Source organism: Spermophilus citellus (genome assembly GCF_964194105.1).
Source record: "Spermophilus citellus genome assembly, chromosome: 16".
Lineage (NCBI taxonomy): Eukaryota > Metazoa > Chordata > Mammalia > Rodentia > Sciuridae > Spermophilus > Spermophilus citellus.
Genome location: NC_138196.1, coordinates 1,390,360 through 1,404,843, shown reverse-complemented (window position 1 = coordinate 1,404,843; position 14,484 = coordinate 1,390,360). Strand labels below are relative to the sequence as shown.

The following is a 14,484-nucleotide window of genomic DNA, read 5'->3' as shown; positions in this document are numbered from 1 at the left end:
ACCTCTAATAATGGTAACTTTCTCACATTTGATTTCTAAATTCCAATCTTAACTGTAACTTGCCCAAATATGATACAGCGAATCAAATGTCAGAAAGGTATGCCTACTAAAGACAAGTAAAATTTTACTCTATTTTTTTCAAGTCCTAGACATTATCTGTACTTTACAGTAGTATCAAATGAGCTATGATTTCACATAATTATTGTCAATTACAATGTAATTACAAACAACCAATAAATAATGTGATCACTAAGTTTATTTAGTTAAGATTAAGATTTAAACAACAAAAAAACCCCTTATAAATCAAAGTTAAGGAGACCAAAGCATTTTAAAGCTCAATTGCTCTTAAAAATGAAATTGTATATCAAATTCTACTGAAACAAAATATATATTTCAAAAGACTAGAGGAAAACTGGACACAAAACATGAAGTGATTGAATATTTTGTTTGAAGGGATTTTTTAAAGTTGTGACAGTTATATTTTAAGAAAATGAGACATCGAAAATATTTTAAGATGAAATCATGATACCTAAACTCTGTTTCAAAATAATATGAGACAGGGAAAATACTGGGATATAGGTGAAACAAGGTTGAAGATGCATAATAAACACAGGGAGTTCACTAAACTAGTATACTTCTGCAGACATTTTAAAATACCTATAAAATATAAAATTTTAAAAAAAGAGACAAGAATCCCATTTATTTCCTAATCCTATAGATGGATACAGATAGATCCATCAACAAAGACTCATGTCACTGACCACGTAACATTTTGTTCCAACATGTCTTTTTTTTAAAACTTTGGGAAATTGCATTGTTTTTTTTTTTTTTTTTTTTTTTTTTTAGAAAGAGAGGGAGAGAGAGAATTTTAATATTTATTTTTTAGTTATCGGCGGACACAACATCTTTGTATGTGGTGCTGAGGATCGAACCCAGGGCGCACGCATGCCAGGCGAGCGCGCTACCGCTTGAGCCACATCCCCAGCCCGGGAAATTGCATTGCGACACAGGTTTTTTGTTATGTTTACAGTACTGGGGATTGAACTCAGGGCCTTGTACATGCTAGACAAGTGCTCTACCCCTGAGCTAGATCCCCTAGCCCTGTGAGAAATAGCATTCAAATGACACAGAAGTTAGTATGAAAACTCCCTCCCGAATTTATCCAGACCTTAAGCACTATTTCATGGATGAACTTCACAGTACAGGCAAATACCATGACCATGACAGCCTTGAACTTGCAATCTCAGCCTCCAGAGTAGCTGGGATTACAGGCATTTGCCACTGTGCCCATCAAGAAATAAGCTTTTAAAATAACTTAAATGTCATATAAATGCAGATAAACAAAAGCAATAAGGAAAAAAAATGAGATTTTTAAAGAAATGACTATCCGGAAATATATACCACTTGTGCAGAAGGCAACTATATAAAATGAAGAAAACATTTTTGTCAAGTTAAAACATTCAAAAAGACCAGTATGACCACATGTACCACAGCTATAAAGAGGAACCAACACACCTTCAGGTGCCCTGAGTACATTACAAAACAAGATTTGGCCTTTTAGTTCATTATGTATGCATATCAAGATCTGCAAAATTAACATTAAAAGTCCCTTGCCTACAATTAAATCATATCCCATCTTACTCACACATCATTCTTTCTAACATTAGCTGTCCTTCTACAAAGATAAATCCATTTTTTTTTCTTTTTGGCAAGACTGGGGGTTGAACTTGCGCCCTCATGCAAGCACTCTACCTTTGCTACATCCCCAGACCACTAAGATATATCTTACTTTTCTATTTCTATCATATTTAAATGATATTTCAGAGCATGTCTACTAAAACTACACATTTTATAGGAACATTTTCACTTAAGATACAACCTCAAGCAACTAAAACCTGATGTGCCAACTTCAATTTCTACTAAAAAGCAACATATATTATAACCAAGAAAAAGAATCCACATTAAAATGTCACCTGAAAAGTCAAAGGTGGCCTACTTCGAACTATTCAAATTTTAAATTTTTATAACTTGAGTGTCCACTTGCAAAATTCTTAACAAGTGGCGGAAAAGCTACAATTAGAAAAAGCATCCATTTTTAAAGATAAAGTACTTACTTAAGGATGGTTTTTGCGCTACTGCAGTCTTCAAATCGAATGGAATAACCAACTTCCTGGCCCAACATCACATCCATCTCATCAGCAACTCTCTGAGCCATGCTCATTGCAGCCACTCTCCTGGGTTGGGTACAGGCAACTCCTCTCTTGGGTCCCGGTAATGATCGCATATACTCCACACACCACTGTGGAATCTATCAAATAATTTCACATTTAAATTAATTCTATTCTGCCGCATATCAACTATGTTTAATATAAAGCACTTTTATCTCATTCCAATAATTTAAAATAAAATTCAATTAGGCAAGTGACAGAGAATTATTTATAACAAAAACTTAACATATCATAACTCCTTTAACATATATAATTTAGATAGAAAAATATCCAAAAAGAGGTCATGTGTAACAAGGATGTGATGTGATTACATTCTGTGCGCTAGGTCCACATAAGCTTTGCTTGGTATGCTCACCAGTGTTTAAGTGGTCCCATCATTAACTATTTGTCTACCCAATGAAAAAAATCCTACTTGAAACAAATTCTACTTAATAACAAAAATGTTAATTTCCAATAAGTACAGCATCAAAATTCATACAATGAGTTACAATATGCAGATACAAGTAGAAAATATTCCCTTGTTGCACAAGTATCTTTTAATTCAATTCAAATTCTGTAAGCCAGCAGAAGCCAAATCCTAGCACCTACTAGTACTCCAATCCATCTTTCAGGAATGTTATGCACAGTGGCAACACTTTAGGTACCATCTTTAAAGTAATTACCAGTCTCAAATTCAATATGGCTTACAGCAATAGCGCTTCGCTGAGAAAGGTCAATCAAGGGAAAAGGGGAAAGAGAAAATCTCAACCACAAGATGGTTGTCAGGATGACAGCATATTTCCTTCCTAATTATCCACACACTCATAGATTCTCTCATTTTATGGTTCTTCTCGACTGACTTAACTGTAAAAGAACCATGGGAAAAAAGCAAATGACCATCCCATAAAACTGGAATCTACTGCTACAAGGACATGATTTGTCTTCACCAAAGCTTCCAAAAGCCTATCAGGTGCTAATGCTATAGAAAAAACAAGGGGTTTTTGGGTACACCATGTGTACAATGACATCTGATAACTAGTATTGATTATTGCATTATTATTACATTTTAGTTAGGTTACTTTTTAATTTGGAAATAACTTGTAACTGGAGAAACAAATGAAAGATGATTATGTTGCTTCTCAGAGAACATAATAATATTTTTACATGGTTTTAAATGAACAAAATACTTCACTAAAATAGCAGAGTCTTCCTGGTATTGCAAATAAACAGACCCATGTTAAGTGGTCTTCTTATGAGGTTTTAATTATCTACCCTCATTTTACCAATCCTCAAAAAGTACTGACTTACAAATTAAAAATACTTAAAATTAATTCGTAATTCTTAAGGCAAGATTATTCACATTTTTAAAAATTTCACTCCAGTGAAATTGATAATTTAAAAATATATAGTTTCGGTTAATTTAGCAGTTCTCTTTTAGAACTCCTTATACTGTTAAAATAAATGAGGATACCAAACAATTAATACATTTATTGTATTTGGAAGTTAAAACTGAAAAGCAGCTAAATTGTTTACTAATTACTAGTAACAACCTATCTTCTATTTTGAAAATGTATATTTTTCAAATAAAATAATACTTGGCTAGTAGAGCACATTTTATTATTTTTACATATCTCTCATGTCTAGCTTATTGGAAGAAACCTCAATTCTGTCTCTACAATATTTTGCAATATTTTGTTTTGTATGAAAAATACTAAGAAATTCTTGGACCCTGGAAAGGGTTTCAGAGATTTTTAAGGGTTCCCAAAACAGCTTACGATAAGGCATCTACTCAAACTTTCTAAGGAAATATAATTTGGAAGGGATGCATATCCTGAAAGATGTGGGCGACTGGTCTGCTCAAAGTAGGCATCTGCTCTGCTCTTCCTTCCTCCACTTGAGGCTATTTTCCCAAAACCTAATCCTTGTTTTATATATTGTCCTGAGTAGCCTTTTCTATTCTCTTAAATTCCAACATTGCATGCAACAGAACAAAGTCAATCCTATAACTCTAGCTCCTACCCCCAAAACTGGTAGTCACATCTCCTTCTGAATAATGAATATTTTATTGGTATCTCAAATTCATCAAGTTCAAAGCAAAACCATTTCTCACCTTCCTTCAAGTTCTTTTAATTCTTCCCATGTCTCCTATTCAGTGGCAGTAAAAAACAGACTCCATTCTTTGTTCCTCATTCCCACTAACCTTGCACACAAAGTCAAAACTTGTTAGGATCTCCTATATGGTCTTTCATGACTGAACATTTTTAATAAAAATTTGTGTCACTCCCCTCCAATTAAAAACTCTGATGGCTTCCTTACCTATGGCAAGAGGTAGTAAGGCTCAACCTAGGGCTCCAGTCTCACCTACCCCACCAACCCTTCACACTAGTCAAAGTGTGCAGTGTTCCCTTCTCTAAACTTGTACCCTCACTCATGTTTTTCCTGACTGAACTAGCTTTAATTTCTCAAATATAGGCATAGTATGTGCACACCAAGCGCAATGCAAAATGTCTTTTCTATGGCTCTTTCAAAAGTTAAAGTCATTATTTCAAATTATGTTTGATTTCATTTTCTGATAGGCAGGGATAACCAAAACAACTGCTAAGTACTCTTTATTAGGTTTGTGTCCAAGTTTGATAACTATACTAAAAAGCATTTGGATGAAATTTACTGATTTAACTTTCTAGTTTCCCTTTCACATCCCCAAAATTCCCTGCAGTCTTCAATATTCACATAAAGTAACCCCTGAAAGCATGTGTAATCCAAATCATCACAAGCCTCTTGTGCCTTGAATCGATTAAATTATCCACACTAACTACTAATAAAAACTCCTCTGAACCACATCAGACCACAGAACAGCAGTATGAAATAAATATAACTGGTTATTGAAAAGGGACAAAACTGTTAATGCTGAACTTACCTAAATCCAGAAACTATTTAACCCAGAGCAGCCCACTAAACCAGAGTTCTCTCATTAATCTAAGCCGCATTCTGGTCCTCCATAAAATGTGATTACTTTCCCTGCAGAGTTGTATATAAACTTAAAATGATATAATACATGTAAAGTACACAATGCCTGATTAATTAAAAGGTGTGTTAATATTCTGCAAACCAGTAAAACAGTTGATATAATTATTTAAAATACTCCGACAATGCTCCATTTTGTCCTATTGTATTAGATGTAAAACATCTATAAAAAATATAGTATGTAGCATTTAATTAGTATAGTGATATGATTAATTAGTATTACATTATTTCCAATGTATCTGAATGCACATGTGTCCATTTCATTGAAATATTTGCAAATTTAAAAACATGGGACTTAATGAAATAGATTAGCATAATTAAGAGTTATAGACTTGCACGTTTCTAAAACTTTTTAAATTTTGTTTAATTAAAAAAAAGGCTACAGTTTCTTTTCCTAACATCAGCACTAAGTTTTCCTTCACTTGAAAATAGTTCTCACTAAAGTTCAGTCTTCAATAAAAGCTTTTCTATTTTGGTTGCTGTAGTAGTTTTCGAAAAGCCTCCATGAAATACTCAAATTGACTTGCAGTCCATATAACTTAAAAAAAGATAGTTAACCTCACTCAGGGAAACACACACACAAATTAAAAATTACCCCAGGTTTATTTTTTTCACCTATTAGATCTGTAAAAACTCCAATCCAGTGATATTCCCAAACATGCTCTCACACTTGCTTATGGAAAGGTAAACTGACAGGTTACTTATGAAGGGAAGGCAATTTGGCTACATGTATTTTAACTGCAAATGATATCCAAGTTTCCATTTCTACAAACATACCTGCCCATGTGAAGCCTACATATCTATTAACAGAAGCCCAGTAAATAATGACTCATCCATGTTTGAAAAATATCCTAGATGTCTTATTAGTTCTGGCATGAGGTAGGGATGACTACATATGCCTTCTACTTTGTGAAAGAATAGGTAATATTCAGTTCCAAACAACTATAATAAAAAGAAAAAAGAAAAAGTAACTCACCTGTGTTGTCTTACCAGACCCAGTCTCGCCAACCAGCACAAATGACTGATGTCTAACCAGGATATCTGTAAACCTATCCTTGTATTCCCAAACCGGGAGCTGAAGTCGTTTCTTTAGAATATCATAGTATCGAGGTGTATGGGGTAAATTGGTGAATGGATTAATGCACTGTGGAAGTGATGTGTGTCCTGCATGTCCAGTGTGTGTTGAATGAGCAGAATGTGTCGAATGTGTTGAATGAGCCGAGTGGGTTGAATGAGCTGAGTGGGAAGCTTTCAAAGGTGGTAATCCAGCACTGATAAGCATAGCATTGGTTGAAGCTTGCAACTCCTTCTCCTTTTCTTTTTCCCTCTCCCGCTCTCGATCTCCTCTATCACGTTCTCTGTCACGATCTTTAGACCGATCTTCACGATCCCGGTCTCGATCTCGTTCTTTCCTAAGAACAAAAATTTTAGAATTCAGATTCTAAATTTTAAGCATAATGTTCGAGGCAATATTACAGTCATGAGCACAAATGTTCACTAACCTAATGAAAAAATTAATGTAAAATTTCAATGAATTACATAACAATTAGAAATAACAATCAAGAATTTTCCACACTCCACCATAAACTTTTTCCTTCCTTGATGATGCCTCAAATTATCTTACTACAAACTTCAACATAAGGTTAAGACATCCTAAGGAAAAAAAAAAAAAAACTTCCTATTTCCACAACAGAAGTCAGAGACTGCAGCTGGAGTGGGGAAGACAGAAATAAATTGGGCAAAAGAAGACAGCCCCACAATCTTTCCTAGATTCTCCTTCAAGCTGCACTTTGCTTTAAGTTCTAATGCTAAATGAAAAGAACACAGTACAATGTTACACACAGTATCACAAGTAATACAAATATGAATTAGAGGATTATCTGCAAGTTTGTTTTCTTAATTATACTTTCCAGTACTTCCTCAATTTTATTCAGTAAGTGTATACTGCTTTACAAGAAAAACGAAAATTCTAAAACACTTTTATTCCTTTGCTTTCAGTGTCTACTCTTGCATTTAGCCTTTGGGGATAGTAAAACACTGGAAGTAAAAGGTAAATCCGCATATACTGGCCAACCACAAATGAAATAAAGCAGAATTAAAACTAGCTTCATCATTTTACCGCTGTTTAAAAAATGCTAAAATTATGCAGGCAGCCACTTTATTAAACTTAGGCCAGTTTTAAGTAGTCAATTATGATATCTACTTCTAGTTACTAGATTGTCCCAATACGATGATGACCTTAACTAATCTAGGTGAGGAAACCTGACAAGCAGCAAGACAAAGGGCTGTATCTGGTGGCCTCTGAGGGCCTGGTGACAGAAATAAAATAATCTTTCCTTGCTCATTTTACTAATCCACTTTATTTCAGACAAACTCCTATAGCAAAGAAGGAGTTTGTAGCAAAGAAACTTGCCACGGGGTGTTGGGACCCAGATTAAAAATAATGAGGACCAACAGGAAGCTAAATGTGTCATTGCTCCTTATTCACAATACACAAATGAGTACAAGTTTCCTGTGCTGTAAGTATCAGTAGCAGAGAAAGAGCAGTCATTCTCCATAATGGTACATCAATGGGGCAATAGTAAATTCTTGACAGACCAAAGATAAAATACTAAACCCAGCACTGAGTCAGAATGGTCCATCTACAGAAATGGTAGGCTGACCAATCAAATCGGATCCTTTCCTTCTAAAAATATGCCATTCTATTCCATTAAAAAAAAAAAAAAAGACTTAAGGGGGAAAATCCTTGTTTTAAACAGGTGATTTTTTTCCTTCTTCCATTTCAATGTCCACATGCTACAGAATTAATAGGGTATACAAGCTAGAAAGTTTTACTCAAAACCAAAAGAAAATGTGAAAAATGACTAACCATAAAATGAAGTCTCACAATTCAAAATTTTAGAGTCCTGACCTATCTTTGAAATATGCTATCAACTACCTGCTTTCTTTCCCTCCTTCTACCTTATCATAGTGCTCAACATATTTAATAAGCATTCATATTAGCCCAAAATGTGGATGGGGAATAGTTTACAATTGGGCAAGCAGAAATATGCTCACCAAGTGAGAAGCACTATAGTCACAAATAATTCAGAGTAGCCATCTGAAAGATAATGGTACACATAACTAGAGTGAACTCTTTAAGAACATCTGGTCTAAATGAAAAGGATTGTTTCTAATACTCATACCATCATGGGGGAGAAAAGAAGGACCGAGAAAAGAAAATGTTTAATAAATTCCTCTTGTACTTCTCACATAATATCAGATACTTAAGATATGGACCAAAAATTCAATAGTTACAAAACTGGGGGGAAGAGGGATTATGGAAGAAGTAAACTATGTATTACATACTCTTGTAGTCCTGTGCCAACAAAGATTGGTTTTCAGAGACCAACTTCATCCATAGCTTCATTAAAAAAAAAAAAAAAAAAAAAAAAAAAAAAAAAAAAAAAAACTCTACAACACAGGAAGCAAATATCAAATACATTCTGAAGACACAAGATTAGGAGCTGACCAAGAAATGAAGGCAATCATAGTATAGAAAGAAAAGGAGTATAACCACAGGTAAGGCGTAAGCCTCAATTTATTAATTTGCATAGTGAAAAGTATTAGTAAGATTAAAGTAAGAAAGTAACAGAGAAGACTTTATAGGGTCATGGAAAAAAGGAAAGAGGCAGATGTAGAAAACAATTCAATCACCTAGAAATACTGCCTTATGGTTCAAGCTATCTATCTTCAATAGGATAGGAAGAATAAAAATTAAGTCTGTTAAGTGGGAACTTAAACCCTCTGCTTCAGAAATATGTATAGGCTTGTACTTATGCATATTTTGTTTTTTAAATATGTATTTTTGTCAAGCACAAAAATTGTATGATTCTATACAATTTTTCAGCTCAATTCTGGCTCAGCACTTAAGGTAGCTATATAACAGTATTTCTTTTCTCATCTCAAAACACAGCTATTAATGCCTTGTGAGGTATTGAAAAGATTAAATGAATTAACACGAGAAAGTGTTGTCTAACTCTGAAAATGCCCAGTAAATGTTGGTTATTATTAAAGTTTTTTTTTTTTTTAAAGTTAGAATTACCATGTTAAAGCCAGGCATGGAGGGACATGCCTGTAATCCCAGTGACTCAGGAGGCTAAGCCAGGAGGATCACAAGTTCAAAGCCAGCCTCTGCAACTTAGCAAAACCCTATCTCAAAATAAAAAATAAAAAGGGCTGGGGAAGTGGCCCAGTGGTTAAGCAGCCCTGGGTTCAATCCCTGGTATGGTGGGGGGTGGGGGGGATTTAAAATTCACGAGGGATAATAGGTATTAAAATGCTGCAAATGAAGATATAAACTGGTCATCAAAATCAGAATATTTTGAACACACACAGTTTTTCTGGCAATCTTATTTCCACAAGCTTCCAATCCCATGAGTATGCAAATATGTATACATAAGGATGTTCATGATACTTTTAACCTATAAAATGACAACTGGGAAACCACCTAAACAGCAAGGAACAGGATACTGGGTAAGTTATGATATACCTTTACAAGTGGAGTACTACACAGCTAATGAAAAGGATAGTTACTGACATCTGAGCAAAACTAAAAGCACACAATAGAGATTCTACTGATATTCATATTATACTTCATAGTCATGAGTAAAAATGCCAAGACTGTCCAAAATTGTTCATCACAAAATGTTTTCCGAAGATTTCCAGGAATTTGCCTTTTCTGTTTTGTTTCTGCAACTTTCTTCACCTATCATATAGGACTGTCATAAAAATGTGTTTATACATGTAAAAAGTCTGGAAGTGTCACGTGTACATTATGTGCTCTATTTGTATTATATCAATGTATATAATAAACAACCAATGTATCGATCAGGAAATATCGAAAAGCCAACATCTAGTGTGTTTTCCACACTTCATAGAGGTTTGTTTTGTTGTTAGTAACATTATACTGAAGACTCTATAGGGTCATGGAAAAAAGGAAAGAGGCAGAATACGTAAGAGACCTATAACTTCTCCACCTGCTCCCAAACAAAAACATGCCAGGAGTAAATAAACCCTTATATAGTATACGAGCAAGAACATGGATGAAATCTCCCACTAAATAAATGACCCTCCCTTTTTAGTACTAGAGAAATGGGACAATCATGTTTAACAAAAGAGTTCACAAAAGTGATATGCCTGTGCTCTCAAACAAATACGCCTCCTAGGGCTGGGGATGTGGCTCAAGCGGTAGCACGCTCGCCTGGCATGCGTGCGGCCCGGGTTCGATCCTCAGCACCACATACCAACAAAGATGTTGTGTCCGCCGAGAACTAAAAAATAAATATTAAAAAAAAAAAATTCTCTCTCTCTCTCTCTCCTCTCTCACTCTCTCTTAAAAAAAAAAAAATACGCCTCCTAACTATCAGCACTAAAACACAACGACAACAACAACAACAACAAAAAAAAAACACTACAGGTTTGTTGGTCATTCAACAAGTTACTTAAAATTATCAAATGGGGGAAATTTGATATTTCACGCCTTGAGCCATAACAAACTTCAGAAGTCCACTGCTAAAGAAAACTAGCCCTGTGAGAAATAGCACTCAAATGACACAGAAGTTAGTTTCAAAACTTCCTCCAGAATTTATCCAGACCTTAAGCACTATTTCATGGATGAACTCCACAATACAGGCAAATCTCAAATATTATGGGGAATCAGAGACCCAAAAAATCCACTTAGGATATCTGTTTTGGAGCATTCACCTAAGTGTATCATGAGACTATTAATCCCAAGGAAAGCCCTTTTAAATGGTGCACATACACAATAAACCTGATGAGTCAATTCTCCAGTATACTTTGATCCAACCTGACCTCTTACTGGAGATATTAGCTGCATCTCAGCCAACGACAAGCAATTTTATTTTTACTTGAAAGGAAATCAAGACCCAAGTGTTCCCTGCTTTACCAACCTATTATAAATGTCACTAAAACAAGCTGTAATGATTCTAAGTACAGTATCAGACTGTGTGTCAGAGAGTGGAAATTCAAAAAGCAGCATTCCAGATTCCACTATAAAACTGTTAACTTGCACAATCCACTTAACTCCACCCCGTCTGCATTTCTCATTTCTTGAGTCTCCATTTCTCATTTCTTGAATGGAGTTGATTATACTCTTTTGAAAGTTGTCTGTGACAGAGCTTAAACGTGCTCATGTTTTTTGAGGGAGCAGTCTAAGATGCTATGTTATTATGTTATTGTATGATTACTATACCTAATATCATAATTTCTAAAAAACCTACAAAAATAAAACAGCATAAATATTTCTGTATTTACAATTAAATATACGTTAGGTATCAAAAAGTACATCCCATTCTGATTTATACTCCACCTTGACAGTAAAGATTACGTGGAAAACTGATGAAATTATGCAAGGTATTTGGACATTCGAACTTTTGTTTGAGGTTTTTCTTTTTGCCTATTACCCAGAGAATTCTGCTCTTCAAGAGTGAAAACACACACTGACTGGACCAGAAAATGACTGTGATACAATTCCTCAAGTTAATTGCTAAATTCCTCGGTACCTTTAGAGAATGGCTAAGGAAAAGAAATCCGGAACCCTATGAATCTTGTATTTCTCAACCTCCACATGGCGATATTTTGCCATGAGCATGAAAACCACTTCTTGAATAAGGCTCCGTATTTCAAAAGCTCCTTCAAATAAAAACTTAGGGGGGAAAAGTATGCCTGCCAACTCCTAGCCCTAGCACCGTCTTCACCAAAGCAGGAAATAAAGGAGATGGCGGGAGAGTGGGCGGCAGACGGAAGTTTGCCTGCCGTCTACTCCGAAGTGTTTGAATGGACGGAGGAACGCGCTCTCCCGCCACGCTGCGCCCCTAGGCTCCAGAACGCGGCCCCCGGCCCACCAGGCAGCCTTCCGGTGCCTTCCTCCCGCAGGCCTCCGCTCCCCCTGCCCCCGGACTCCGCGCTCAACTCCCGCCACCCCCGCCGCAGCCCACACGAGAACCCACGCGCTCCCCGCCCTCGCGGCCCGGCGCCGTCCCCTTCCCAGGCCCTCTCCCGGCCCTCGGCCCGGAACCCGGTGCCCTTGGGCGCCAACGCTCGCCGCGCCCTCCCCCACCCTCGCCAGGCCTCAGTCGGGAGCCGAAGCCACCAGGTCCGCGCTCCGCTCCCCGCTCCCGCTCCATCCAAAGTGGCTCTGGCAGGCTGGGCCTGGCGGAGGCGGCGCCCTGGTGGCCGCCACAGGCCTCTCCACCTCCCGACCCGGCCCCGCCAACATCCGCGGCGCCCTTGCCGGGCCGAACCGGCGCCGCTCCGCCCGGACGGCCGCTGAACGGAGCCCCAAAGAAAACAAAGGCTCGGGCTCCGCGACCTGCTCGGCCACGCCGGTCGTGGCCCGCTCCCCGCCCGGACCCCAACAAAGCCCGAGCCGCTGCCTCGCGCCCCAGGCCTGGCTTACCCATCGGTCCCCACACGCTTCTTGCCGGAGGGGTAATCCTCCCCCAGGTCCAACCGGTGCCGCTTGGACATCTTCGCACTCTTCGAGCGAGCGGTTAAGAACGAAGAAAGGAGAAAAAAGCTGGCGGCTGTATCGGCACAGTGGAGGACAGCGACTTAACTCTTGGGGACCCCCACCCCTCCCGCTACAACAGCCCACACCGTGCTGCCGGAACCAGGAGCTAAAATGGCGGCGGTGGCGACGAGGGCTGGGCCTGCGTGCGCGCTTCCGCAGCGTGCGTGCTGAGCGTGCGTGCGTGATGCACGCGCACGCCACCCAGAGGCGGGAACTCCGGTCCCGCCAGCCACAGGATTGGTCAGAATATGCTCCTCTCCTCCCGCCCTGTCCCTCCTCCCCCAGCTTTGAGCCAGTCGGAGCCGCTGCTAGGGCGGGGATGCGCCTGGTGGCCTTAACACTCCATTTCAACCTCTCATTTGGGAAGTTGAAAAAGTACAGTCCTAGTTAGGAAGGCTTACCCATCTGTATCTCCTAGATTTAGGAAAATCTGAGATCAGAGGAGGCTGAGAAACTGATGGTGACCAAACAGCCAATAAGTGGCAAAGGCAGAATTGGAACATGGCAATGCAAATACCATCCTTCTCTTTCTAGTTCGGCGATGACAGGAATATACTTCACCTACTGAAAACAGCATGTAGAAAAGTCTCAATTGGTACTGGCACTGGAGGATTTATAAAATAACTTGCTGGGGACCAGATCCACCCCAAGGCCTGTAATTCTCTTCTGCAAGCTGGAGGAAAAGATATGGACCTCAAAGGAAGAATTTGTCAACCTGCTAGAAATTTCTCCCTTGGAACACTGCTCAGGGGATTCCCTGGCTTTGAAGATAATTCTGATTTTAGTAATGAGATGAAAGCATAGTGTATTAAGTGTTTGGTCATACTATTAAGTTCAATATAATATTCCCTTTCTCAGGACTTGAAATAATGGCATCTGTTATGCAAACTATTGGGAACAGTCTCTGTAAGGGAAGCACAGAGGAAAACCCTTTGTACTGTATTTTGGTTTTCCTTTTTTATAAAAGCTTTTGTTAGTTTTTTAATTTGTTCTTTTAAGATATACATGACAGTAGAGTATGTTTAATAACTAACAAATTCAGTGTCATATGTAGTAGGAAGTATTATAATTCAGACTAAACCCAATGGATGAGATATGCATCTTCTCTTATCCCCTGCCATTTTTCAGTGGGGGAGGGGGAGCTGAAAATACATATTCCCTACAATTAGGCATTTTTCCTTGCTATATTAGCCCTCTTTGCTGAGTTTTCTAGTTTTATTTTCTAAAATATTGCTATTTCTTGAAAGAATTGCTTGAGCAATTATAATTTTCACTGTACCTTTGTTTTTTAAAAAAAATCTAGTTTATGAGGTTCCAAGCACATTAAATATTAATTTGTAATGGCAAATAAAATAAACAACACAAGATGAATACATAATACAATAATTTTATCAAAGTTTACAAACAAATGCACAAACAGACACACATCTTCATGGATAAAATGACTAGAAGACATATAGCAATATTCGTGGTGGTCAAGCTGAATGGTTTGGGTTGTAGTGACATTTTTATTCATTTCTTCATATTTTCCAAATAATCTAAATTAGACATGTATTATTTTTATATTAAAATGCATTTTAGTTTTCAAAAGTAAGTAACTATTAGTAAGAAATCTATATGTATACCTCTAAGTTATGCTATTTTTTAGTTGTTGACTCTACAAATAAATGAGTTTCAAAT

The 14,484-nt window shown here is 37.5% G+C and overlaps 1 protein-coding gene across 1 annotated transcript; it reads right to left on the bottom strand.

Moving 5' to 3' along the window:
- Positions 1–2,110: 2,110 nt before the first annotated feature.
- On the bottom strand, positions 2,111–12,917 carry LOC308635048 (ATP-dependent RNA helicase DHX15-like; the record flags this gene model as incomplete). The annotated part of the gene is made up of 3 exons (XM_081269313.1): positions 12,691–12,917; positions 6,208–6,643; positions 2,111–2,308 (listed from the first exon to the last, which is right to left on the bottom strand). Exons 1-3 carry the CDS (start codon positions 12,759–12,761, stop codon positions 2,111–2,113), a joined length of 705 nt encoding a protein of 234 aa, XP_081125439.1. The 5' UTR covers positions 12,762–12,917.
- Between the last annotated feature and the right edge of the window lie 1,567 nt (positions 12,918–14,484).